This window comes from Palaemon carinicauda, chromosome 38 (genome assembly GCF_036898095.1).
Source record: "Palaemon carinicauda isolate YSFRI2023 chromosome 38, ASM3689809v2, whole genome shotgun sequence".
In the NCBI taxonomy this organism is placed as follows: Eukaryota; Metazoa; Arthropoda; class Malacostraca; order Decapoda; family Palaemonidae; genus Palaemon; species Palaemon carinicauda.
The window spans coordinates 23,525,504-23,550,757 of NC_090762.1; the positions used below are offsets into that span (position 1 = coordinate 23,525,504).

At 41.1% G+C, this 25,254-nt stretch overlaps 1 protein-coding gene and 1 pseudogene across 1 annotated transcript; both read right to left on the reverse strand.

Annotated features, from left to right (window-relative positions):
• Positions 1 to 7,074: 7,074 nt before the first annotated feature.
• Cox10 (Cytochrome c oxidase assembly factor 10) lies at positions 7,075 to 15,297 on the reverse strand. Its single transcript, XM_068361714.1, has 6 exons — positions 15,294 to 15,297; positions 14,856 to 15,041; positions 13,887 to 14,072; positions 12,681 to 12,860; positions 9,896 to 10,030; positions 7,075 to 8,320 (listed from the first exon to the last, which is right to left on the reverse strand). Exons 1-6 carry the CDS (start codon positions 15,295 to 15,297, stop codon positions 8,109 to 8,111), a joined length of 903 nt encoding a protein of 300 aa, XP_068217815.1. The 3' UTR covers positions 7,075 to 8,108.
• Positions 15,298 to 15,327: 30 nt separating this feature from the next.
• Positions 15,328 to 25,254, reverse strand: part of LOC137630263 (RNA-binding protein 25-like) — a 71,356-nt pseudogene continuing 61,429 nt past the window's right edge.

A 25,254-nucleotide genomic window follows, 5' to 3' on the forward strand; every position in this document is an offset into this window, starting at 1 on the left:
TGGCAGATAATATCTGGAAATTAAGAATATCAGAATGGGTCCCCAGAAACTCCCTAATTTTAATAGTCATGCCTTCTCCATTATGAGAGTAGTGTACTTTGATTGGCCAGACAATACTACACTAGATCCCTCTCACTGGTTACGGCTCATTGCATCTTTGCCAACACATCACACAATAGTCTGACCTATTCTTAACACATTCTCTTTCCTCATACACTTGACACTGAAATTACCAAACAATTCTTATACTTCTCAAGAGGTTAACTACTGCACTGTGATTGTTCAGTGGCTACTTTCCTCTTGGTAATGGTAGAAGAGTCTCTCGAGCTATGGCAAGCAGCTCTTCTAGGAGAAAGACACTCCTCAAATCCAAAATCAAACCATTGTTCTCTAGTCTTGAAGGTACATCTGGGCACACTATTATATCTTGTTTCTCTTCTTCTCGTTATTTTGAAGTTGTTATCTTGTTATTTTCAAGTTTTTATAGTTTATTTACAAAAACTTTATTTTAATGCTATTATTGTCCTTAAACTTCTCGTAGTTTTTTTTATTTCCTTTCCTCACTGAGCTATTTTTTTCTGTTGGAGCCCTTGGGCTTATAACATTCTGCTTTTCTAACTAGGGCTGTAGCTTAGGAATTAATAATAATAATAATGATAATACAGTAGCACACAGTATTTTAGGAGTTTTATTCCAGCTATGACGAATTTGTGCAATGGTCTCTCTAATCGGGTAGTTGAATCTGTAGAACATTTTGAGTTTAAATTTGCAGCTAATGTTTTTATGTTTAACAGACTGACGTCTCTGTTCATAGTTTATATATGAATGATCCGTTTTAATGTTACTGTATTACTATTTTTCCCAGTTGGAGCCTTTGGCTTATAGCATCTTGCTGTTCCTACTAGGGTTGTAGCTTGCCTAGTAATGATGTGTGTATATATATGTATGTATATATATATATATATATATATATATATATATATATATATATATATATATATGTATATATATATATATATATATATATATATATATATATATATATATATATATATATATATATACAGCTTTGCCAGTATCAACGTCACCGGTCCCCGGACCCTCGACAGCTCCTGATATTCATATTGCTCCTCGTAAAACCACGACTCCTAAGAAGTCTAAGTCTAACAAATCCAAGACAAAACCAACGGGTGGCTTTCAGGTACCCTTGGGCGATCTCTTCCCCGTCGAACTGGTCAGAGAACAACTTCAACATCAGTCTGGGGCGATGACAGAGATTAAGGATATGATGGCTACTCTGATACGCGCCGGAACTCAGCTTCCTCCCCCTTCCTCCCCAGACGCATCGAAGCTACCGCCCTTCGATAAAAACAATCCTTGGCGGTTTGCCTTGCATGCCCCATTCTTAGATGGTTCCCTAACTCTGGAGGGCATAGGCACCCGCCCTCTAGAGGACCTGGAGTTCTACCCCCCTAGAATTCCCGTTCAATGGCTTTGTACATTTAAAGGAACATGCATTGGTCCGTATGGACAAGGTACCGAAGGAAACTGTGATATTTCCAAAAGAGCAGGCCCAGGCTATCTGGGCCAGAACACTATCAGAGTGGGGGTGTATTAACTCCAAGCTCACCCCACACAAAGGTGCCTACACTATTTTTACGACAGCGGCCTCCATCTCTTTGCCGCTCATAGACAAAGTCACAGAGCTGACTATACAGGCCATCAAGGAAGGCTCTTCCATGCCGGCTCTCAAAGAGACGGACCCCACCTCTTTGCTTATTCCGGGTACCTCTGCAACCTGGGATGACGCGGCGTCTACCTTCAAAGTGGGGAAGCTAGACCCAGACTGTGCCTCTACTCTTTTCTCTGAGAAGCTTCCCAGATTAATAGAGAGTCTTCTCAAAACTGAGTTTGAGACACGTACTAGACTAGCTAGGTCCCTCCAGTCCATCACCTCCATGGAGTCCCTAGCATCGCTTTACCCAGAGGAAACGCTGTTCAGAGTCGTCACAAAGAACCAGCTACTGTCCTTCCAAATAGACCTCCATGACTTCTGGTCAGCTCGAGTTAGTTGCAGGAAGTTCGTTCTGTCTGAGGCCTCCATCAAACATGAACCGAACAGGCTGATAGCATCCTCCTGCTGGGGTAAGACCCTCTTCCCTCAGACCGAAGTTGATAAGGTTCTTCAGGATGCGGCGAGGGCAAACCAAAATTTGCAGGTAAGGTGGGGTCTCTCAGCCAAAAGGAGGTTCGAACCCCAGAAACAGACGTTCTTCAAGAAGAAGCAGAGGTTTAGTCCCTACAAGACGGTCCGGGTTAACTCGTCCCCACAGCAGGTAGTCTACCTCACTGCTCCCCCTGGTACACAGCCCAACCCCTCTTGGATGTCCTCTCCTGCATACAACCCTGCCTACGAATCCTCCGGTTCCTTTCGTGGATACCAGAGAGGAAGTTTCAGAGGTAGAGGACAGTTCCGCCAACGCGGCGGACCTAGAGCAAGGGCTGCCCGTGGAGGGAGGGGACCTAGGTTCACTCCCTCCCAATGATGTGATGCCGGTAGGAGGGAGACTTTATCACTTCCGAGACCATTGGACCTTCAGTCCATGGGCTCATAGATAATATCCAGGGGCTTGGGTTGGAAATGGTCACAGGGATCCCCTCCTCCACCAGTGACCTTCTTCCAGAGACCCACTCCCATCCTGGAAGAGTACACCGCAGAGTTACTCAAGAAGAAAGCAATCAAAAGGGTTCGATCCCTGATATTCCAAGGCCGCCTGTTTACAGTCCTGAAGAAAGACTCGTCGGCGTTGAGGGTAGTTCTGGACTTGTCGAAGCTCAACTCTTACATCCTTTGCGACAAGTTCCGTATGCTGACTATCTCTCAGGTACGGACCTTACTTCCCCGTGGGGCTGTCACCACCTCTATCGATCTTACCGACGCCTATTATCATGTCCCAGTAGCTCGAAACTTCTCTCCTTACCTAGGCTTCCGTCTCGGCAAGAAAGCCTTTGCATTCAAAGTCATGCCCTTCGGTCTCAGCATTGCCCCCAGGATATTCACGAAACTGGGGGAGACGGTGCTCGAACAACTCAGAAACCAAGGGATACAGATCATCGCCTATCTGGACGATTGGCTCATTTGGGCCCAGTCGAACCAGGAATGCAACAGAGCTACGTCGAAGGTACTCCACTTTCTCGCCAAACTGGGCTTCCAAGTCAATCTCCGAAAGTCTCGCCTACAACCATCAAGCCACTTCGAATGGTTAGGCATCCGTTGGGACCTTTCAAAGCACAGACTCTCCCTTCCTCCCAAGAAGGTAAGGGAGATAGCTTCCAAGGTCAGGAACTTTCTCAAACACAGACAGGTGTCCAGAAGAGCTTTAGAACGAATCCTCGGCCTTCTCCAATTTGCCTCACTGACCGATCTCCTATTAAAAGCCAAACTCAAAGACATCAATCGAGTTTGGAGAAAGAGAGCGACAATACCTTTAAGAGACAAGACTTCGAAGATTCCCTCTGTCTTAAAAATGAGACTACAACCATGGCCCGAACGGAGGAACCTCTCCAAATCGGTTCCACTACAGTTCCCCTCTCCACAAGTGACAATTCATACCGACACGACACGTCTCTGAGTGGATGGGGGGGGTTACTCCCAACATCAGATGTTTCAGGGCTCTTGGTCACCCACCATGAAGCAGTTCCATATCAATGTTCTCGAAGCCATAGCGGTGTTCTTGACCCTGAAGAGAATCTCTCCTCCGAGGTCGACCCACATTAGAGTAGTCTCAGACAGCACGGCCGTAGTCCACTGCCTCAACAGAGGGGGATCCAAATCACCCAACCTGAATCAGATCCTGGTCACTATCTTCGCCTTGGCAGCCGACAAAGACTGGTTCCTGTCAGCAACTCACCTAGCAGGAGTCCAGAATGTGATAGCAGACTCATTATCCAGGACGAGCCCACTGGAATCGGAATGGTCCCTGGACATGCACTCCTTCCGGTGGATAATCAGGCTGGTTCCAGGTCTCCAGGTAGATCTATTCGCGACCCAACTCAATCACAAACTCCCATGTTATGTGACCCCGAACCTGGACCCTCAGGCTTATGCCATGGACGCATTAACCCTGGATTGGAACCATTGGCAGAAGATCTACTTATTCCCTCCCGTGAATTTTCTACTGAAAGTCTTACACAAACTCCGCTCCTTCAACGGGGCAGTGGCTTTAGTGGCACCTCACTGGCCAAAGAGCAGTTGGTTTCTTCTCCTCCTCGAGTTGAAACTCCGTCCCTTCCGGATCCCATTCCCCAAACTGACCCAAGTGGTCCAAACTCAGACTGTGTCAGATTCCTCATGGATAGCCAAAACCCTAACTATGTGGATTTCATGAAGTTTGCGGTTCGTAAGGATGCAAACATCGACCCAGATAATGTCCTCTTTATAGAATCAGACAAAAGGGACTCTACGATTTGCCAATATGATTCGGCAGTTAAGAAACTGGCAGATTTCTTAAAGAATTCAGACCATTCGGTTATGACTCCTAATTTAGCCATCTCCTTCTTTAGGTCCATATTTGACAAAGGCCTAGCAGCTAGCACTATAACCACCATTAAGTCAGCTCTGAGGAAAGTCTTCCTGATTGGGTTTAACATTAACCTGGCGGAGTCTTATTTCTCGTCTATTCCAAAAGCATGTGCTAGGCTTCGACCTTCGGTTCGTCCGCAAAAGGTCTCTTGGTCTCTAAATGATGTCCTCAAACTTGCCTCCGACACGGACAACGAATCCTGCTCCTATATCACTCTTCTTAGGAAGACTTTATTTCTAACAGCTTTGGCCTCTGGTTCTAGAATCTCAGAACTAGCAGCTCTCTCATGAAACTCAGAAAACATAGATTTCCTCCCTTCAGGTGAAGTACTTCTTTCTCCAGACGGCGTTCCTAGCTAAAAACGAAGACCCCCCAAAATAGGTGGTCCCCTTGGAAGATTATTCCTCTTCTCCAAGATACTTCTCTATGTCCAGTCACTACTCTCAGGGCCTTTTTAGCCAGGACTGCTACCCGATCGTCTGGCCCCTTGTTTATCAGAGAACAAGGAGGCACCATTTCCATACGTGGTATTAGGCAACAGATCCTATACTTCATTAAACAAGCCAATCCGGGATCATTTCCCCATGCTCATGATATCCGGTCAGTAGCTACCTCCATCAATTATTCCCAAAATATGGACTTTGATGACCTTAAAAAGTACACGGGTTGGAAATCTCCTATGGTCTTCAAACGCCACTATCTAAAGAACTTACAGGCCCATACCCAACGGTTGCAGCTGGGAGCCGTATCTCTCCCCAGTGATCTCTTGTTCTTCCTTTCATCCATCTCTTTTCTTCTCCCTCCTACCCGCCACTCGCACCACGACGCCGCTTCCTTGGTGGTTCGTTAGCCCTAAGTTTATTACATATTAGGTTAATATGATTGTAACTATTATTGTGTTTACCGTAATTTTAGTGTTGGGGTATTTTTAGCCATGTCCGTTTTGTTGCATGTTTACTCTGATACTCGGAGGCTTCCCTGTTATCATGTTTGTTTAGCCTTACTCTCACTATGCCCTGTGGCTAGTTTATGATTTATGCTTACTTACCTTGATTATATAGGGTTTTCTTTACATGGTGTTTTTTCTCTCCCCTCATTAAATTAGTAGTTATTGTTGGGCTTGGAAGGCATTCTCTGGTACATTTTCACCGGCCGCCACAGGTCGACCCAGAAAAGGGATTTTGACGAAGGAAAAATCTATTTCTGGGGAGAGACCTGTGGCGCCCGGTGAAACCCTTCCCTTTTATTTTACACGATCGCACCTTTTCCTTTCCAAGCCATCATGTCCAATACAGAAGGATGTTGTTCAGATGGCGCTCGCGTCGGGGCGTAGGTGGCGTGGCTCTGGTAGGTTGGCTAGGGCCTTTGTATCTGCCCATCCCTTTGACGAAGGAATTAACTGAATGGAAGACACCCTGTGAATAGTGGATTTCACGCGCCTTTGCTTTATACACGACACCCACAAGGTGCTCACGCGAGGGTTGTAACCTCTGCATTCCATGCTTTTATCTTTCTCTGGTATAATTGGAAGATTTTATCAGAAAAGTGTATTAGAAGGACCCCTTTTCACCGGGCGCTACAGGTCTCTCCCCAGAAATAGATTTTTCCTTCGTCAAAATCCCTTAATTGATAAAGGAATAAAACAAAGTAGATTTTATATAATCTACATTTTGATATAGCTGAACATAACAAACTAACATAACTTGAGAAGTTAGGTTAGACATTGCCACAGAGCAGGGGGATCAGAATTACTTCTTTAAAGTGAGGTTTCACTGGTTTCTGAAATTTAGTAAATGAAGCTAAAGATAACAAGAGCATTTAAAGCTCATCACTATTGAAACTTGGCTGATTAAGTGAATTAGCTAAAGGTGGTAGCATGTCATTATTGTCATCATCCCACTTTATACAACAAGTGACAACCATTGAAATATAATTTACCACAAGAGGGCTTGTGTGCTCCTCACAATGTGTATTTAAATCACACTATTGCCTTTGGGACAATACACAAGGGAAAAGCAGATCATGAACTCCCAGAACAAATTCCATTGAACACTCCAGGCAGTAATTGCTGACAAATCTAGAGGAAGACATTTTAGCTAAACTTTCTGTCTTTTAAACTGTGATGACAGAGAAACTGGCACATCATTACTGGGCTGCTTACCACTTACCGCTAGAATATTCCATTCCTTTACTAGATACATACCGGTATGTTTATGGAAGGGAAGGGAATGGGTAAATGTCGAGTAAACTGAGCTTACAGAGACGAAGCAATATGAACATCAGTAGAGATTCACAGAAATAATATATGTTAGATGGCTGGATGTGGAGAATTTTGAAGCTATTTGATCAAAATTAAAAACTGAGAAGAATCGTAGTTATGGTTTGAAAGTCATCCTATTAACACAATCTAGTGTTAACCTACAGTTTTCCAAAGAAATATTAACATCCAATAAGATCTAATAATCAGAATGGAACTTAATAAAACAATTCAAGTTAATTGGCTTCATTTCTTTTCAATTTACATATCGAAACATGATTCATTTTAGCCATTTTGATAAAAACAACAAAATAACATACTTAAAAAGTTATGTACAGTATGTATGTAAAACTGTATACTGTGCATGATAAAAGAATACAAGTACAGTAGGGAGTTACAACAAGATTTTAATTACCTGTAACTTGTCTTGGCATGGTATAAAAAATACACATTAATATTGCAAAATATTTAGCACAAATGATATTTGACATCAGGTGATATTTTGTTTTACTTTTTCATGAAATAACTTTATACAAGAACCTTCAGTATGGTGCGCTGCTTATTTTATTTTACAGAATGTCAGATGCACATTATTACATTTACGAATTTTCAATGAAATATAAAGATGATTTGCAATCAGATGAAAATTGACACCAGAAACAAGGCCTCTGCATATGGTTCTCAAAATTTATTTATTATTAAAGCATTATTGTATGATGTTTTTGTCTGAAAAACATCATATAGAAAACTTTGCCAGTCTTGTATATATCACATGGAAATAAACCAACAAAATCTGAACAGTGAATTTACTTTGATAAAATTGTAATGATTAAATTTATAGAAATGGATTAGTTTCAAATCTACAGTACTGAGCACAGTGCCATAATCTTAGAAATCAAAATTTATTAAATTAATCTGGTATTTGAAGTCATAATTTTGACTGTTAAATATCTTATATACAGTAATTCAAGTTTTTCAACATGAACTTAATTTTCATGTAGAAAATTGCAATAACTATTTGTTCATTACTTGATAACAATAAAAACTATTTTAATACTAGAGGAAAATTTCCAGTTTACATTGCAATATAGAAAACCTTAGAATTACCCCTACTCACCAGTTGTACTATACATATTCCTGTGCATTGTACCAACCACTACTGTATATACACATTAATGCTCTGTAATGACTCTACTTTGATGTAAAATTAATAAAATTCACAATAAGAATCCATTTACAAATTAAATAAATTATAAAGGTAATCTTAATCACCTAACAGTTCCATTGGAAACCTGAGTAACAAAATCTGTGACTTGTTTAACAGTGACTGGATCTTTTTCTATATTTTCCACTTCACTCTTTTTACTGTAGTGTTTCTTACTGATGATCATAAGCATCATTATGGCAGGAAGATGAATGAGGGTGAACATGAACAACTTTCGGGAGCTTTTACTATCGCCATCTTGATAAAATCGCCAGGCTGAAATGTAAATTTTAAACAATTAAATAGTTTGCCCTCACTCTCCAACAGGACAGATCAATGTGGGGGGGGGGGAGGGTTTTAAGAATGTAGATAAGCTATATCCCTAGTGTATTTATGATTCTGCATTACATTACTAGAATATTCAACATTCTTGCATATTCACATTAGATGTGTTATTTTTCATAAAGATACATCTGAATGAGTATGGTGATTTGTATGTCGGGTTTTAGGAAATGTGAAAATTACTTAATTATTTTGTAATGATTAGAATTGTATCAGTTTTAGATTTTTGAGAATTTCAATATTTTTGAGATTTGTATTAAACATTCTGGGATTAGGTAACATCATTGGTAGTGGCAGGATGAAAATATATGTGAGTTAAATATCAACCTTACTCATATACAAATATATGTGGGTGAAAGGATGAATTAAGCTATTTATAGATGGTTCAGTATTTGTGAAAACAATAAATCATGAAAGGTTAGTGAAGAAAATGAGGACTTATCAATAGTTAGATAAGTGACATTCAAAATGCTCAATACTGTGATGATGATATTATTATTATTAACTAAGCTACAATCCTAGTTGAAAAAGCATGATGCTACAAGTCCAGGGGCTCCAACAGGAAAAAAATAGCCCAGTGAGGAAAGGAAACAAGGAAATAAACAAGAAAAGTAATAACAAAATTAACATTAAATTAGATCTATCATATGTAAACTATAAAAACTTCATAAAAACAAGAGGAAGAGAAACAAGATAGTATAGCATGCTCAACTGTACCCTCAAGCAAGAGAACTCTAACGCAAGACAGTGAAAGACTATGGTACTACCAAGGACTAGAAAACAATGGTTTGATTTTGGAGTGTACTTCTACTAGAAGAGCTGCTTACCATAGCTAAAGAGTCTCTTCTACCCTTACAAAGAGGAAAGTAGTCAATGAACAATTATATTGTAGTGGTTAACCCTTTGAGCAAAGAAGAAATGTTTGGTAATTTGTGTTATCAGGTGTATAAGGGCAGGAGAATGTGAAAAGAATAGGCCAGACTATTTTATGTATGTACTGTATACGCAAAGAAAAAATGAGTCACAGCCAGAGAGAGGGATCCAATGTAGTACTGTCTGGCCAGACAAAGGATCCAATAACTGTCTAGCAGTAGTATCTCAACTAGGAAGGATCTTTATAACCAGAAAGCCCAAGACTGCTTACTTACAAGATCGAGGTTAATGTGTAGTGGGTTTTAACATAATTCTGATAAGCCTTTTGAGTAGGTGTGTGAAAACCAATGTTATGGATGTCTTACTACACAGGAATTTTATTAGTGAATCAGCAGTTAAAGGATGAATGTAATGGGGGAGAAAGAGAAGCAAAGAATTAGTTTGATGATTTATTTATCGAGTTATGTGCTCAAACATGACTGAAGTGAAATACAAAATAATTTCAATTACATAAGAAGGGTTCAAAATGTTTTAAAAATAAATCATTATGAAAAATAGAAGGGTAATGAAATTAGCATAAAAATGCTAATACAATATTCCTAAATAAGAATAAAAATTTCATAAGCAAATACTTACCTAAATATGTCAGATATCCATTAAAGGGCAAGGAATCAATTGCAAAAGTCCAAGTTGTTACGTCAAGTACTGGAGCCATAGAGCATACAACAATCATTCCTATACTATGTCGAAGAGCAACTCTACGGCATAAGGCTGAAAAAGATATCATCAATAGAATATCAAATTCCTCTTTATATAGAATAAACCAGTACCTTCAACAGGGTTTAGTAAGAACTACAAATAAGCAATAAATTAAAAAGAGATTAAAGACAACTTTCCATTTGGATCAAGGCCCATATATCTCACCTACTCTGCTGTGTATTCCTGCTATTCTGAAAGTGCCACTCTCGGCCCCTCTACGACTTCCTCAAGGGCAAGCCATAAAACTTCAGGCTGCGGCCTTCTTCAACGCAAAGAAAGCCCTATCAGCTGCTACTGCTCTCACCTTTCCCGTGCCAACTGCACCTTTCTTACTCTTCACTGATGACAGTGACGTAGCTGTCGGAGCTGTACAAGAGTAAATGACCAAAACTCTGAGGAGGAATCCAGCTAATTTACCTTTGACTGCAAACTACTGGTAGTGTATTTGGCTGTCCATCATTCCCTCATTTGTTAGAGGGCATGTCCTTCATCATTTGTATGGACCACATGCCTCTTGTACAGGTCTTCACTCAACAGTCCAATGCCTGGTCTGCCTGTCAATGCCAACATCTCTCTGCCATTTCTGAATACAACTGTATCATTCAACTCAAGCCTAGTAAACTGAATTTCTTCCAATTACCAAACCTGCACGACATTCTGCCGATCTCTTTTAGTGATAAGATGTCCTTGATGACTCCAGCCTCATATATACAGGCCTATTTCTTGTCATCTGTCGTACTCTGAAAGCTTTCCTCCTTAACATTCTTGGGAACATTCATGGAAAACAAGATTGGATCACCATTGACCTCCAAAAACCTGTGTATTTCTTACAAGATGACCCATCAGCAGTATGACTCTATGACAGATTGCTCTCTTTCACAATCATGTCTGCATCAGGGGGGGGGGGGGGGGAAGCCATGTAATGCACATGCAGTATGCCACACACATACAAATAAAAAAGAATGCCCTCCCAGTTTCCTTTTACGCATTGCACGCAGTAACTGGCATTTGATTCCAAGTAAATTAAACTACAAAAGCCATTGAATGTAACATGCTAATTTCAACGCTTTTTCTTAACCATTATCATATTATCATATCAACAATATTTATACCATTGCCAACCTTATTGACAAAAGCCATTGAATGCAGACATGTAATTATCTCACCTATGTGACCTCTGGGGGGGGGGGGGCTATAAATGTGTTATCGCAAAGTAAAAATATTTTTTGGGAGCTCATCTTACCCTAATGCCTCCTTCACTCCCATCATAGCCTACACATATACATAAAATGTTTGAGTTTGGTTTGATATACAGTAGTACTTTAAATATATGCAAATTATATGTTCATAATACAGTAATGTGAAGTTTACTCACATTAAATCTGCATTATTTCAAAATGAAAAATAAAAACTTTTCAATGATTAATTACTATGGTTCAGAGATTAACATTAATTATTATTTTGCAATGCAATACAGTAACTTTGATGAGCTTTTCCATCTTTTCGAGACAAACATATGGTACGAGATTTGTCCATTGTATGAACTCTGAAGTAAGACTGAATATGATCATCCAGCTGATTAAAAACACAATTTTTTTAAGTAATGTGTATTTTTCCTAGCTATACAAACCCGAGTCCTTTAAGTAGGTAGGGAATATGTTTTAAGTGTGAGCTGGACAGCTGTTGAATCATTTTAATGAGCACTTAAGCGAAAGATGGGAGCAAGGGCACGGAATCCCTCCAATTACTTGTCAAAGTCTCTTCACTCATCACCTTTTGGCTCAGGACTGAGAGGGCTAGTTGAGGAGGGAATTATAATCTAAAGGACTCAGTTTTGTCAATGTAGGAAAATACAAATTACTTTTAAAATTTGCTATTTTTTTCTTACATGAATAGAAATCATCATCTTTTAAGTAAGAAGACTCATTGCTTGGTGGGTTAGAAGCCCCCCCCCCCTTTTTACCCACCCACCAACTTTTTCTTCCCTGCCCCGGAAATGTCAATCTACCTTGTCCCGAATGGGAGCAAAGATGAGGACTTTTACAACCTCCTGTCTGTGTATCACTGGAATAAATAGGCTGATGGGGCCTAGGCTGTCCAACAAGATTGGAATGTAGTCAGGGGAGGGATTCCTTCCCACAAAGGGGATCGCAATTTGAAATATACCTGGCATATGATGACCAAATGGTTGGAATATATTCCACTATCCTCCACTTGTCTAGGGAAGATGGAGGAGAGCCTCTATAGGTTCTAAAGAATGGACCCCAGAAGTGTAGTTTACCAGTATCAAGTCAAATCCTGAGAGTAACACTTTGACCACTACATCCCTAAGATAGGGGGGAGAAAGACTGAAGAAGAGTCACTCATTCTGCCTCTATTCTAGGCTTACATCCAACATTAAAGTACCATAGACAAGATGCTCACTGTCCCAGCATCAGGGATAGCTACATCACTGCTTGAGCAGCCACCACAAGACCAAGCACAAAGGTGTCAAGGGGCTTGTGGGTACTCCTGTAGAAATAAAGGCCTAGAAGACGGTCTGGTGCATTCACACCCCAGCCTTCAACACCCAGCTAATGCCAATATATGACAAAAATTTCAGTGATGATTTTAATGTGTTCAAAAGCATAAAAATTATACTAAGTTATAATAACCATGTTACCTGGATTAGTGACAGACATCATGCGATAACCTGCACGAGAATAATCCCCCCTCAAATTCCATGATAAGGCATTGAAGTGAGGAAATTGCCATCCATATAATATAGCTGCCATTATCCATGCTCCAACATCCAGTCCACCAGAACATCCCACCCATCCTATTAAAGGTGGGATTGCTCCAACTGAAAAGAAATTTAAACTCTATTAAATAATGCCTAATTTACCAAATCAAGAAGTGATAAAATTATTATCTTCATTTAAATTACTACTGTGGGCTTGTGCTACAATTTAACAATACAAATCTGTTTAAGAAAGTATAATATTTTCATATCATGAACCTATAAAATAACAATAAATGTATAAGTAAACAATGCTGATAAATGTTTGAATCCAAAATTAAAAAGATAAAGTATCCCACAAATTACCCTAGGTTTCATAGCTGAAAAGCAGATTGATGAACAAATTTTGATAATATTATATTCAATCTAGTAACAAATTCATCCATTCTATGGAGACCAGCAATAGTTATGTTATTGTATTTGGCGATTAATTCATTCACTAATGAAATTTTGGCCAATATACTTTTCCCGAGTCCACTACTCAGAAGCAGGTGTATTATTTTCTTCAGGCCTAATTATTTTCATAATAATAATTGTTACATTTTTTCCTTCCTAAGGGAATCTTAATTAAAGGAAATTTAGCTAACTAAATCTTCTCCATCTCTACTGCAGAGAGATAACCTTCCCTCTTTCATGACTTATTCCATCTACTAAACCTCTTTTCTTTCCCTTTCCATTTAACTTTTCCTTTCATAGCATTTTTTTCTGTACAGTAATGTATTGTGAAGATACCAATCTATTTTCTAAAACTCAATTTCAATTAGATACAACAGGAAAGGGGATGGGAAATGAAGCAAGCATCTGGGACCATTTGGATAAAAAGGAAAAATGAAGGTCAGTAATACTGAAAAAAAGCATTTCAAAACTTAACCAAGACACCAAACCAATACCAAAAGCTTAATAAAAACAAGATAAAAATGGAAAATAGAAGGGAAAAGCAGGGATAATTTGTACACAGTATAACTAATGACAAAACTCAAGTGGAAAGCATCAGACATTACATATAGAAATGGTCTTGTCCTATGACATTTGCTTTACAAGGAAGTCAGCATTATTCTGGTTATATTCAACAAAATTATGTATGCTTACCAATAGAGCCAACCCAGGTGTTCACTATACTCATTCTCTTCAAGGGTGTATAAACACTAGTGTACAGTAGAAGATTAATGGCACCCAGGGCAGCAGCAAATCCATTTACACCAAAATACAACATTGAAATGCCTAATGCACCACAGGTTACTCCATAGCATACTGCATGGAGAGGAGTAAGAAGTCCTGGAAAGAAATTGTATCTAAATCAGATATACAAGTAAAATGAAGTTGCTTAAAATAAGAATAAGTATAATATTAATGTACTGTATTTCACTTATACACTTAAGGCTTTATAATCTTTTCAGCTCTCAAATAATGACTGGCATTTTGAAGCTTCCTAATCACTAATTACCTTAAGAAGTTATCACTGCTTGATAACACCCCCATCAAATAGCATATCTTGTTGATAAATCAAAATCTATCAGTTTAAATCATTCCTCACAATTTTATCCAAATATTTTGAGAAAATATTACAATGTGACATATTTCTGCTTCTCCCAACATACATAAATAAACTCTTCCTGCCATTGTCCCAGTTCCACATATAAATACCAATACCAAACAAATAATTTAGCAAGATTAATATGCTAATAATTCATGTTTATTATTATTTCAATTAAAGAGGATCCTAAAGCATACACTTTATGAGAACAAGGAAGTATACTTTTCAGGCAATAAATTTGGAATAAGCATCATTTATGTTAGTATTTCCCAATGTTTTCTTAATATCAGGAAAAAAAAATAATGATTCATAAATACAACCAATTGCAGAGTCTTTAGTGGTTGCACCGGTTGTATTAAGTTCAGAATCAATGTTAATCATTAATGACACAAGTGTGTTCTTTAGCCAAGTTATTTTAATCCTCAAGTTTATTCAAAGCAATTTCCTTTTCTTATAAATTAAACATTTTATTTTATTTAGGCTCTTGTAAAGAATGAAATATAAAGCAATGAACAAAATCATACCTCTCACGAGAATTCGATTCTTAGTACGATCCATCTGAGAATCATAGGGAACTTCGAAGAACTGATTTAATGTGTTTGCAGCACTAGAAGTAAGACCAGTGCCTACAGAGCAATAAATCAGTGTTATTGGGTCCAAAGGACATGGAGCCATAGCATAACCTGCCACTGCTGTTAAAACTACCAGACCTGCAATCAGACCAAAAGTCAGTGTGAAGAATTTTTGATACAGTAAGAACAAGTTCCTATGAAACCTTAAATCAATACTGATGGATTATTAAAAAAAAAAAAAAAAATAAATAAATAAATAAGAAAAAGAAAAAGAAACAGGCCAAAATTAAATAATTGTTTTTTAATCAGCCTTAAACATTGTACACTGGTAGGCCATTGGCATTAATTACATCTACTGTATTGTACATATCTTTTAACTTCATATCTTACTCATTTCACTAGATTTTTTACTATTCTTTCATAATTAATTTCCCATATCTGTTGAACACAATACACTCACTCTATCTTACAAAATTCATATTTCATTGTTTTCCTAGCTGTACTGTATAACAATCTATTTCCTCAGTTTGGACTACAATATGCAGTAGTCCTCAAGCCCACTGCAATAGCTGAAAACCACGAAGTAGATATAGAAATATGTTATTTTCATTAGTAAAATAAATTTTTGAATATACTTACCCGATGATCATTTAGCTGTCAACTCTGTTGCCCGACAGAAATCTACGGTCGGGATACGCCAGCGATCGCTATACAGGTGGGGGTGTACACAACAGCGCCATCTGTGGTCAGGTACTCCAGTACTTCTTGTCAACACCACCTCAAGTTTTTCCTCGGTCCACTGGTTCTCTATGGGGAGGAAGGGTGGGTCAATTAAATCATGATCATCGGGTAAGTATATTCAAAAATTTATTTTACTAATGAAAATAACATTTTTCAATATTAATCTTACCCGATGATCATGTAGCTGATTCACACCCAGGGTGGTGGGTGGAGACCAGCATACATGTTAACAAAGAAGCTAAGTATCCCGTATTTCATTTTATTAGTTATTCAAAAATAACATAAAATAAATAAGTACCTGGTAAGGAAGACGACTTGAACCATTACTCTGCCTTTATTAAGTACGTCTTCCTTACTGAGCGTAGCGGTCCTCTTAGGATGCTGAACGACTCTTAGGTGCTGAAGTATAAAGGGCTGCAACCCATACTAAAGGACCTCATCACAACCTTTAACCTCGGCGCTTCTCAAGAAAGAATTGACCACCCGCCAAATCAACAAGGATGTGGAAGGCTTCTTAGCCGACCGTACAACCCATAAAAAGTATTCAAGAGAAAGGTTAAAAAGGTTATGGGATTATGGGAATGTAGTGGCTGAGCCCCCGCCTACTACTGCATTCGTTGCTACGAATGGTCCCAGGGTGTAGCAGTTCTCGTAAAGAGACTGGACATCTTTGAGATAGAATGATGCGAACACTGACTTGCTTCTCCAATAGGTTGCATCCATAACACTCTGCAGAGAACGGTTCTGTTTGAAGGCCACTGAAGTAGCCACAGCTCTCACTTCATGTGTCCTTACCTTCAGCAAAGCAAGGTCTTCTTCCTTCAGATGAGAATGTGCTTCCCTAATCAGAAGCCTGATTTAGTAAGAAACTGAGTTCTTAGACCTTGGAAGAGAAGGCTTCTTGATAGCACACCATAAGGCTTCTGATTGTCCTCGTAAAGGTTATGACCTTTTTAGATAGTACCTAAGAGCTCTAACTGGGCAAAGTACTCTCTCCAGTTCGTTCCCCACCAAGTTGGACAGGCTTGGGATCTCGAACGACTTAGGCCAAGGACGTGAAGGAAGCTCGTTTTAGCAAAAAACCGAGCTACAAGGAACATGTAGCCGTTTCAGATGTGAAAACTATGTTCCTGCTGAAGGCGTGGATCTCACTTACTCTTTTAGCTGTTGCCAAGTACACGAGGAAAAGAGTTTTTAATGTGAGGTCCTTAAAAGAGGCTGATTGGAGAGGTTCAAATCTTGATGACATAAGGAACCTTAGGACCACGTCTAGATTCCAGCCTGGAGTGGACAACCGACGTTCCTTTGAGGTCTCAAAAGACCTAAGGAGGTCCTGTAGATCTTTGTTGGTGGAAAGATCCAAGCCTCTGTGGCGGAAAACCGCTGCCAACATACTTCTGTAACCCTTGATCGTAGGAGCTGAAAGGGATCTTACGTTCCTTAGATGTAACAGGAAGTCAGCAATCTGGGTTACAGTGGTACTGGTTGAGGAAACCGCATTGGCCTTGTACCAGCTTCGGAAGACTTCCCCTTTAGACTGATAGACTTTGAGAGTGGATGTCCTCCTTGCTCTGGCAATCGCTCTGGCTGCCTCCTTCGAAAAGCCCCTAGCTCTTGAGAGTCTTTCGATAGTCTGAAGGCAGTCAGACGAAGAGCGTGGAGGTTTGGGTGTACCTTCTTTACGTGAGGTTGACGTAGAAGGTCCACTCCTAGAGAAAGAGTCCTGGGAATGTCGACCAGCCATTGCAGTACCTCTATGAACCATTCTCTCGCGGGCCAGAGGGGAGCAACCAACGTCAGCCGTGTCTCTTTGCGAGAGGCGAACTTCTGAAGTACCCTGTTGACAATCTTGAACGGCGGGAATGCATACAGGTCGAGATGGGACCAATCCAGCAGAAAAGCATCCACGTGAACTGCTGCTGGGTCTGGAATCAGAGAACAATACAACGGGAGCCTCTAGGTTATCGAGGTAGCGAACAGATCTATGGTTGGCTGACCCCACAGGGCCCAAAGTCTGCTGCAAACATTCTTGTGAAGGGTCCACTCTGTGGGGATGACCTGACCCTTCCGGCTGAGGCGATCTGCCATGACATTCATATCGCCCTGAATGAACCTCGTTACCAGCGTGAGCTTTCGATCTTTTGACCAGATGAGGAGGTCCCTTGCGATCTAGAACAACTTCCACGAATGAGTCCCTCCCTGCTTGGAGATGTAAGCCAAGGCTGTGGTGTTGTCAGAGTCCACCTCCACCACCTTGTTAAGCTGGAGGGACTTGAAGTTTATCAAGGCCAGATGAACCGCCAACAGCTCCTTGCAATTGATGTGAAGTGTCCTTTGCTCCTGATTCCATGTTCCCGAGCATTCCTGTCCGTCCAAAGTCGCACCCCAGCCCGTGTCTGATGCGTCCGAGAAGAGACGGCGGTCGGGTTTCTGAACAGCCAAAGGTAGACCTTCCTTGAGAAGAAAGCTGTTCTTTCACCACGTTAGAGTAGACCTCCTCTCTTCGGAAACAGGAACTGAGACCGTCTCTAGCGTCATGTCCTTTATCCAGTGAGCAGCTAGATGATACTGAAGGGGGCGGAGGTGGAGTCTCCCTAACTCGATGAACAGGGCCAGCGATGAAAGTGTCCCTGTTAGACTCATCCACTACCTGACTGAGCATCGGTTCCTTCTCAGCATGCTCTGGATGCATTCTAGGGCTTGGTAGATCCTTGGGGCCGACGGAAAAGCCCGAAAAGCTCGACTCTGAAGCTCCATACCCAGGTAGACAATGGTCTGGGATGGGACGAGCTGGGACTCCTCTAAATTGACCAGGAGGCCCAGTTCCTTGGTCAGATCCATAGTCCATCTGAGATTCTCCAGACAGCGACGACTTGTGGGAGCTCTTAAAAGCCAGTCGTCTGACGGAGCCAGACACAAGATCATGGTACTGCTGCACAGTCTGTGAACTGTCAACCATGGGGAAGCGAGGAAGTACAGCGACAACCCGAAACTGTCTAGACTGTCTGGGTAGTACAGACAACTCCTTATCGGGTTGCTGAGGTTGCCGCACTGCGTCACAACAAGTCACCTCTGCTGGTTGTTGAACGTCTTCCCAGTGACACACTGACTCCGTAAACAAAAAATCCTCTAACAAGGACTAAGCTTGGACTGCATGTCTTGCAACAAAGCTCAAGGTCTATGGGAGCAGGTGTGGCAACAGACGGGGTTAGCGACTGAAGCGGAACCATTACCCTCCCTGGAAGCATGTTATGCTTAAATAAAAGTCCATAGGAGGCTAAGCAGCTTAAGGCTCCTCTCCAAATGACAGAGTCCTCAAGGGAATATCAGAAGGAGGGAGAATAGCACTTTCTCATCTACAGGAACCATATCCGAGAAAAGCTAAGTTCTCTCAGTGAGGGTTTCACTGGTGCAAAAGCAGCAGACGAGAAGGCAACGTTATGAAACTGCTTGACAGTCTTGTGAGTTGGCAACAACCAAAGATGTGTGACTGAGGAGCATGCGGTAAGGTATGCAGAGCATGCTGTAAGGAATGCAGAGCATGTTGTAAGGAATGCAGAGCATGTTGTAAGGTATGCAGAGCATGCTGTATGCAGAGCATAGTATGCAGAGCATGCTGTAAGGTATGCAGAGCATGCTGTAAGGAATGCAGAGCATGCTGTATGCAGAGCATGCTGTAAGGTATGCAGAGCATGCTGTATGTAGAGCATGCTGTAAGGTATGCAGAGCATGTTGCATGGCATGCGGCTTATGCTGCATGGGATGAGGCTCATGCTGTATGGGATGAGGCTCATGCTGCATGGTATGAGGCTCATGCTGCATGGGATGAGGCTCATGCTGCAAGGGATGAGGCTCATGCCGCATGGGTTGAGGAGGATGCCGCATAGTATGAGGCTCCTGCCTCATGGGTTGAGGAGGTTGCCGCATAGCATGAGGTTCCTGCCTCATGGGTTGAGGAGGATGCCGCATAGCATGAGGCTCCTCATAGCATGAGGCTCCTGCCTCATGGGTTGAGGAGGATGCCGCATAGCATGAGGCTCCTGCCTCATGGGTTGAGGAGGATGCCGCATAGCATGAGGCTCCTGCCTCATGGGTAGAGGAGGTTGCCGCATAGCATGAGGCTACTGCCTCATGGGTTGAGGAGGATGCCGCATAGCATGAGGCTCCTGCTTCATGGGTTGAGGAGGTTGCCTCATAGTGCTGGAACCCGGCAACTCCCGATGCGGCAACTCACGCATGAAAGCAGGAGGCGCAGCAAGAACATGCGTCTGGCAGGGTGGACTGCGCATCGGAGGTGGAGCTCTCACAGGTGGAGGGTGGGAGCAGGCAGCCGCAGTATCTGCTGAGCGCACAACCTCGGCGGGTTGTAGGTTAACAGGCTGCATTGTCAACCTTCCAGCATGATACTCCTGTATGAAGGAGCAAGCTGAGACTGTATAGTCTGCAGCATGGACCACTAGGGTCTATGAAAGACAACAACAAACGGAGCTACTGTCCGTTGAGACTGAGGGTCTAAAACAGCTGGTGCGGCAACAGACGGAGTTACTGCCTGTTGCGGTACCACCTTGCCTCTCTGGGAGGTGTGCAGTTGTCGTACTGCAGCAAGTCCGAACTGACCCAGTGGCAGTGGCTACACCTAGGCCGTTGGACTTGCGCGGAAGGGACCGACTTGCACTTAAAAGCTGCAAGATTTGGTCCATGGTTTCTGCGAGAAACCTCTTCCGCAGACGAGGAATAAATGGGCTCTCTCGTCTTTGTGTGGGTGGGGTGATCACGTCGGCTACGTGAGTGGATACACCCGAAACCACCGAGGGAAACGTCTGTTCGTCGATCAAGGCCTGATGAACCCATAAGTCCTTCGACATTACTTCTCCCCTGGGCTTGGGAGCTTGTAAGAGGTCCCAGACTAGGCGAACAACTGGCACGAACAGACGAACCCTCGAACGCAACACTGTAACACTTTGCGCTTATCACTTTATCACTTTTGATTTTCTGTTTGCACTTATTTCACTGAACTCGAAACTTTAAGTGGTTTGTACCTGAAACACGCAATCCTATCCTTCATTAAAAGTTAGTAATTGCGAAAACAGTATTACAATGTAACAGAAAAACATAATGAAAGATAAAGAATTCAGTGGCTGGAAAAGAGACTAAACACTAGATCAAATAAACTACGTTTAAAATCTCTCACCGCATAAAGCCTGGGAACAAGAATAAAACTCTAGAAACGTTTTACCTTCTTCCCCTAAAGAGACTAGGGAGAAGAGCAAAAACGATAACAACGTTACCCGCTTGAACGAAACGTTTATCCTCCTCTCTCTCCCTCCGTCTCTATCTCTCTCTCTCTCTCTCTCTTGACTTAGAACCTGAGAGATGAGCCCAATTATATATATCGTTAAAACATATTATTGTTAAAGGAAAAAAACTGAAAGATTTCCCAAATAAAAAGTTCCTTTATTAGAATTAAAACCATTTAAGCTAAGAAAGAATGAACAAAACGCTAGAATCGGTTTACTCCTACTGCAACGTGAAACCGTGAATACTCTCTCTCTATCGTAACGATAGAGCGCAAGTTGAACGTTCTGAACGTCAACAACTGCGGAGACAAAACAAAACGTTAGTTCAACTTTGAAAACAGTACGAGACTATCAAAGAAATTCTTTCAAAAACATTAAAATTAAAATAGCATAAAATCTTAACAGGCAAAAACGATATGACGGGCTCAATGTTAATTAACTTCGGTTCCAAGAAAAGACCGCCTACTATTAGGAAAGGTCGCATATAAACAAACATAAAAATTAATTTTTATAAGTTTATAATAAAAGGAAGTTAATCGAAGAGGCCTATAAAAGGCGGAGAGATATAAAATAAATCTATAACTTTGTTAAGCAAAATTAAGAAAGAGAGTCTATACTCTCTTCGACACCAACACTTCCGTCTAAGGGAAGGGTCGGCCATTTAAAAGTGAAAGAGAGTTCATACTCTCTTCGTCACCAAAATTAAATCAAATTAATTCCAAAAACTTGCTAAGCTAATGTTAAAGCTTCCTGAATAGCGAAGGCTAAACTCTAGAGCAAATACATCACCAAATTGTGAACAATAACTCCAGAATCAACAGCGTATCCAAGTAGGTCTAGCCGGTGGCACGACAGAGGAAAAATTGAGGTGGTGTTGACAAGAAGTACTGGAGTACCTGACCACAGATGGCGCTGTTGTGTACACCCCCACCTGTATAGCGATCGCTGGCGTATCCCGACCGTAGATTTCTGTCGGGCAACAGAGTTGACAGCTACATGATCATCGGGTAAGATTAATATTGAAAACTTTGTTTTTTTATTATAATTTTTATAATTTTCACATGTTTTTATCTTTATAAATTTAAGCTTATATAAGTCCAAAATAACATAATAAAACTGCAATATAAAGAGGAATCCACAATATAGACTTACATATGATGTGTTTATAAATCCGCGACGTAGCAAGGGAGCAACATGTGAACCACACTATAGCAAGGGATTACTATATCTGTAAACCCCTTTTCATAATAAATGATTTTCTAATGTCACCAAACCAATCATCTAGTTTTCATCTCAAATCTCCTGATGTAATCTTATTCTAAGGTATGTCTCTTATATACCGTACCTATATTACAACTCTCTTTTCTGGTTAAACTAGCTAAAAATAATAGTCTATCCCATACAGGACAACACTCAGAGCTCACTTTTGGACAATCACTATTAAAGTTTTAATAAACTTCCTCAAACAGTTATTTTCTCACATGAAACTTTCAGCCACTTTTGATTACTACAGATTAAATATAAAAATTTACTATCACAAACCAGTTTAGATGTGGTGCTTGAAACTTTTACCTCATGTGTCCTAAATGGTAGGCATTACTTAAGTGTCTTTGCAGTATTCTTTTGGCCCCTAGCTACACGCAATTTTTAGTGGTAATGGTTTAAAAAATTAATACCAAGGATGAAGATAAGGAAAAGTAACCTCCTGGTAAACTACTAGACATTCTTGTCTCATGCATAAAGCCTACCCAGTGCACTATTTGGAAAAAAGGAGTTAAAGTTTATCTTCAAGAGAGGGAAGTGTTAATACAATAAAGGAAGGCCTTGGTACAAAAGACATGACAATATCCAAAACTAGAGAGCAAATAAGTGAGAAAGGATGGATTCAAGGTTTAGGTTCATTATTTAGTTCTTCCTGTGGGTGTGGTATACAGTATAAGAGTAAAAATGTTACAGTATTATAAATATCATTTGGGAAACATATCGTTCCTGTTCTTGAATAAAAAAAACCAGAATTGATACATATACAAATTCTTAGAATTGAATTTGACAAAACTGACTACTGACACTTTTATAAGAAGAATGTTATTTTTATTAGTAAAATAAATTTTTGAATATACTTACCCGATAATCATGTAGCTGTCAACTCCGTTGCCCGACAGAATTCTATGGAGGGATATGCCAGCTATCACAATACTAGAAGGGGGTGTACTTACCAGCGCCACCTGTGGCCAGGTACTCAAGTACTTCTTGTTGACACCTCCTCAATTATTCCTCGGTCCACTGGTTCTCTATGGGGAGGAAGGGAGGGTCGATTAAATCATGATTATCGGGTAAGTATATTCAAAAATTTATTTTACTAATAAAAATAACATTTTTCAATATTAAACTTACCCGATAATCATGTAGCTGATTCACACCCAGGGGGGTGGGTGAAAACCAGTGTACAAGATTAAAGGATAGCTAAGTATCCCATATTTCATATAACAGTTATCTCAAATAACAATGAAATAATAAGTACCTGGTAAGGAAGTCGAATTGAACCGTTACTCTGCCTCTTTTTTAAGTTCGTCTTCCTTACTGAGCGCAGCGTTCCTCTTGGAGGCTGAATCAACCCAAAGGTGCCAAAGTATATGGGGTTGCAACCCCTACTAAAGGACCTCTACAAAACCTCTAACCCAGGCACTTCTCAAGAATGAATAGACCACCCGCCAAATCAAAAGGATGCGGAAGGCTTCTTAGCCTACCGTAACAACCATAAAAACAACAATAAAAGCATTCAAGAGAAAGGTTAAAAAAGGTTATGGGATTAAGGGAATGTAGTGGCTGAGCCCTCACCTACTACTGCACTCGCTGCTACGAATGGTCCCAGGGTGTAGCAGTTCTCGTAAAGAGACTGGACATCTTTAAGATAAAATGATGCAAACACTGACTTGCTCCTCCAATAGGTTGCATCCATTATGCTCTGCAGAGAACGGTTTTTATTAAAGGCCATCGAAGTAGCTACGGCTCTTACTTCGTGGGTCCTTACCTTCAGCAATGCAAGGTCTTCCTCCTTTAAGTGAGAGTGGGCTTCTCTAATCAGAAGCCTTATATAATACGAAACCCCATTCTTGGACATGGGCCTCGAAGGTTTCTTGATGGCACACCATAAGGCTTCTGACTGTCCTCGAATAGGTTTAGACCTCTTAAGATAATATTTGAGAGCTCTGACAGGGCAAAGAACTCTCTCTAGTTCGTTACCTACCATGTTGGAGAGGCTAGGTATTTCAAACGATCTAGGCCAAGGACGTGAAGGAAGTTCGTTCTTTGCTAGGAATCCGAGCTGAAAAGAACATGTTGCAGATTCGGTCGTGAAACCAATGTTCTTGCTGAAGGCATGAACCTCACTGACTCTCTTAGCTGTTGCAAGGCAGACGAGAAAAAGAGTCTTGAGGGTAAGGTCCTTGAAGGAAGCTTACTGGAGAGGTTCGAACCTAGGAGACATAAGGAACCTTAAGACTACGTCTAGGTTCCAGCCTGGAGTGGATAGACGACGCTCTTTAGATGTCTCAAAAGACTTAAGAATGTCTTGAAGGTCCTTGTTGGAAGAAAGGTCCAAACCTCTGTGGCGGAGAACTGAAGCCAACATACTCATATACCCTTTAATCGTAGGAGCTGAAAGGGATCTCTCATTCCTAAGATGTAGAAGGAAGTCAGCTATTTGGGTCACAGAGGTATTGGTAGAGGATATTGAATTGGCTCTACACCAGCTTCGGAAGACATCCCACTTAGACTGGTAGACTCTACGAGTGGAAACCCTTCTTGCTCTGGCAATCGCACTGGCTGCCTCCTTCGAAAAGCCTCTAGCTCTAGCGAATCTTTCGACAGTCTGAAGGCAGTCAGCCGAAGAGCGTGGAGGTTTGGGTGCAACCTGTCTACGTGTGGTTGACGTAGAAGGTCCACTCTTAGAGGTAGAGTCCTGGGTACGTCGACTAGCCATTGAAGTACCTCTGTGAACCATTCTCTTGCAGGCCAAAGGGGAGCAACCAGCGTCAGCCGTGTCCCTTCGTGCGAGATGAATTTCTGCAGAACTTTGTTTATTATCTTGAACGGTGGGAATGCGTACAGGTCGAGATGGGACCAGTTCAGTAGAAAAGCATCCACATGAACTGCTGCAGGGTCTGGAACAGGGGAACAGTACAGCGGAAGTCTCTTGGTTATGGAGGTGGCAAACAGATCTATGGTAGGTTGACCCCACAAGGTCCAAAGTCTGTTGCACACACTCTTGTGGAGGGTCCATTCCGTGGGAATGACCTGATTCCTTCTGCTTA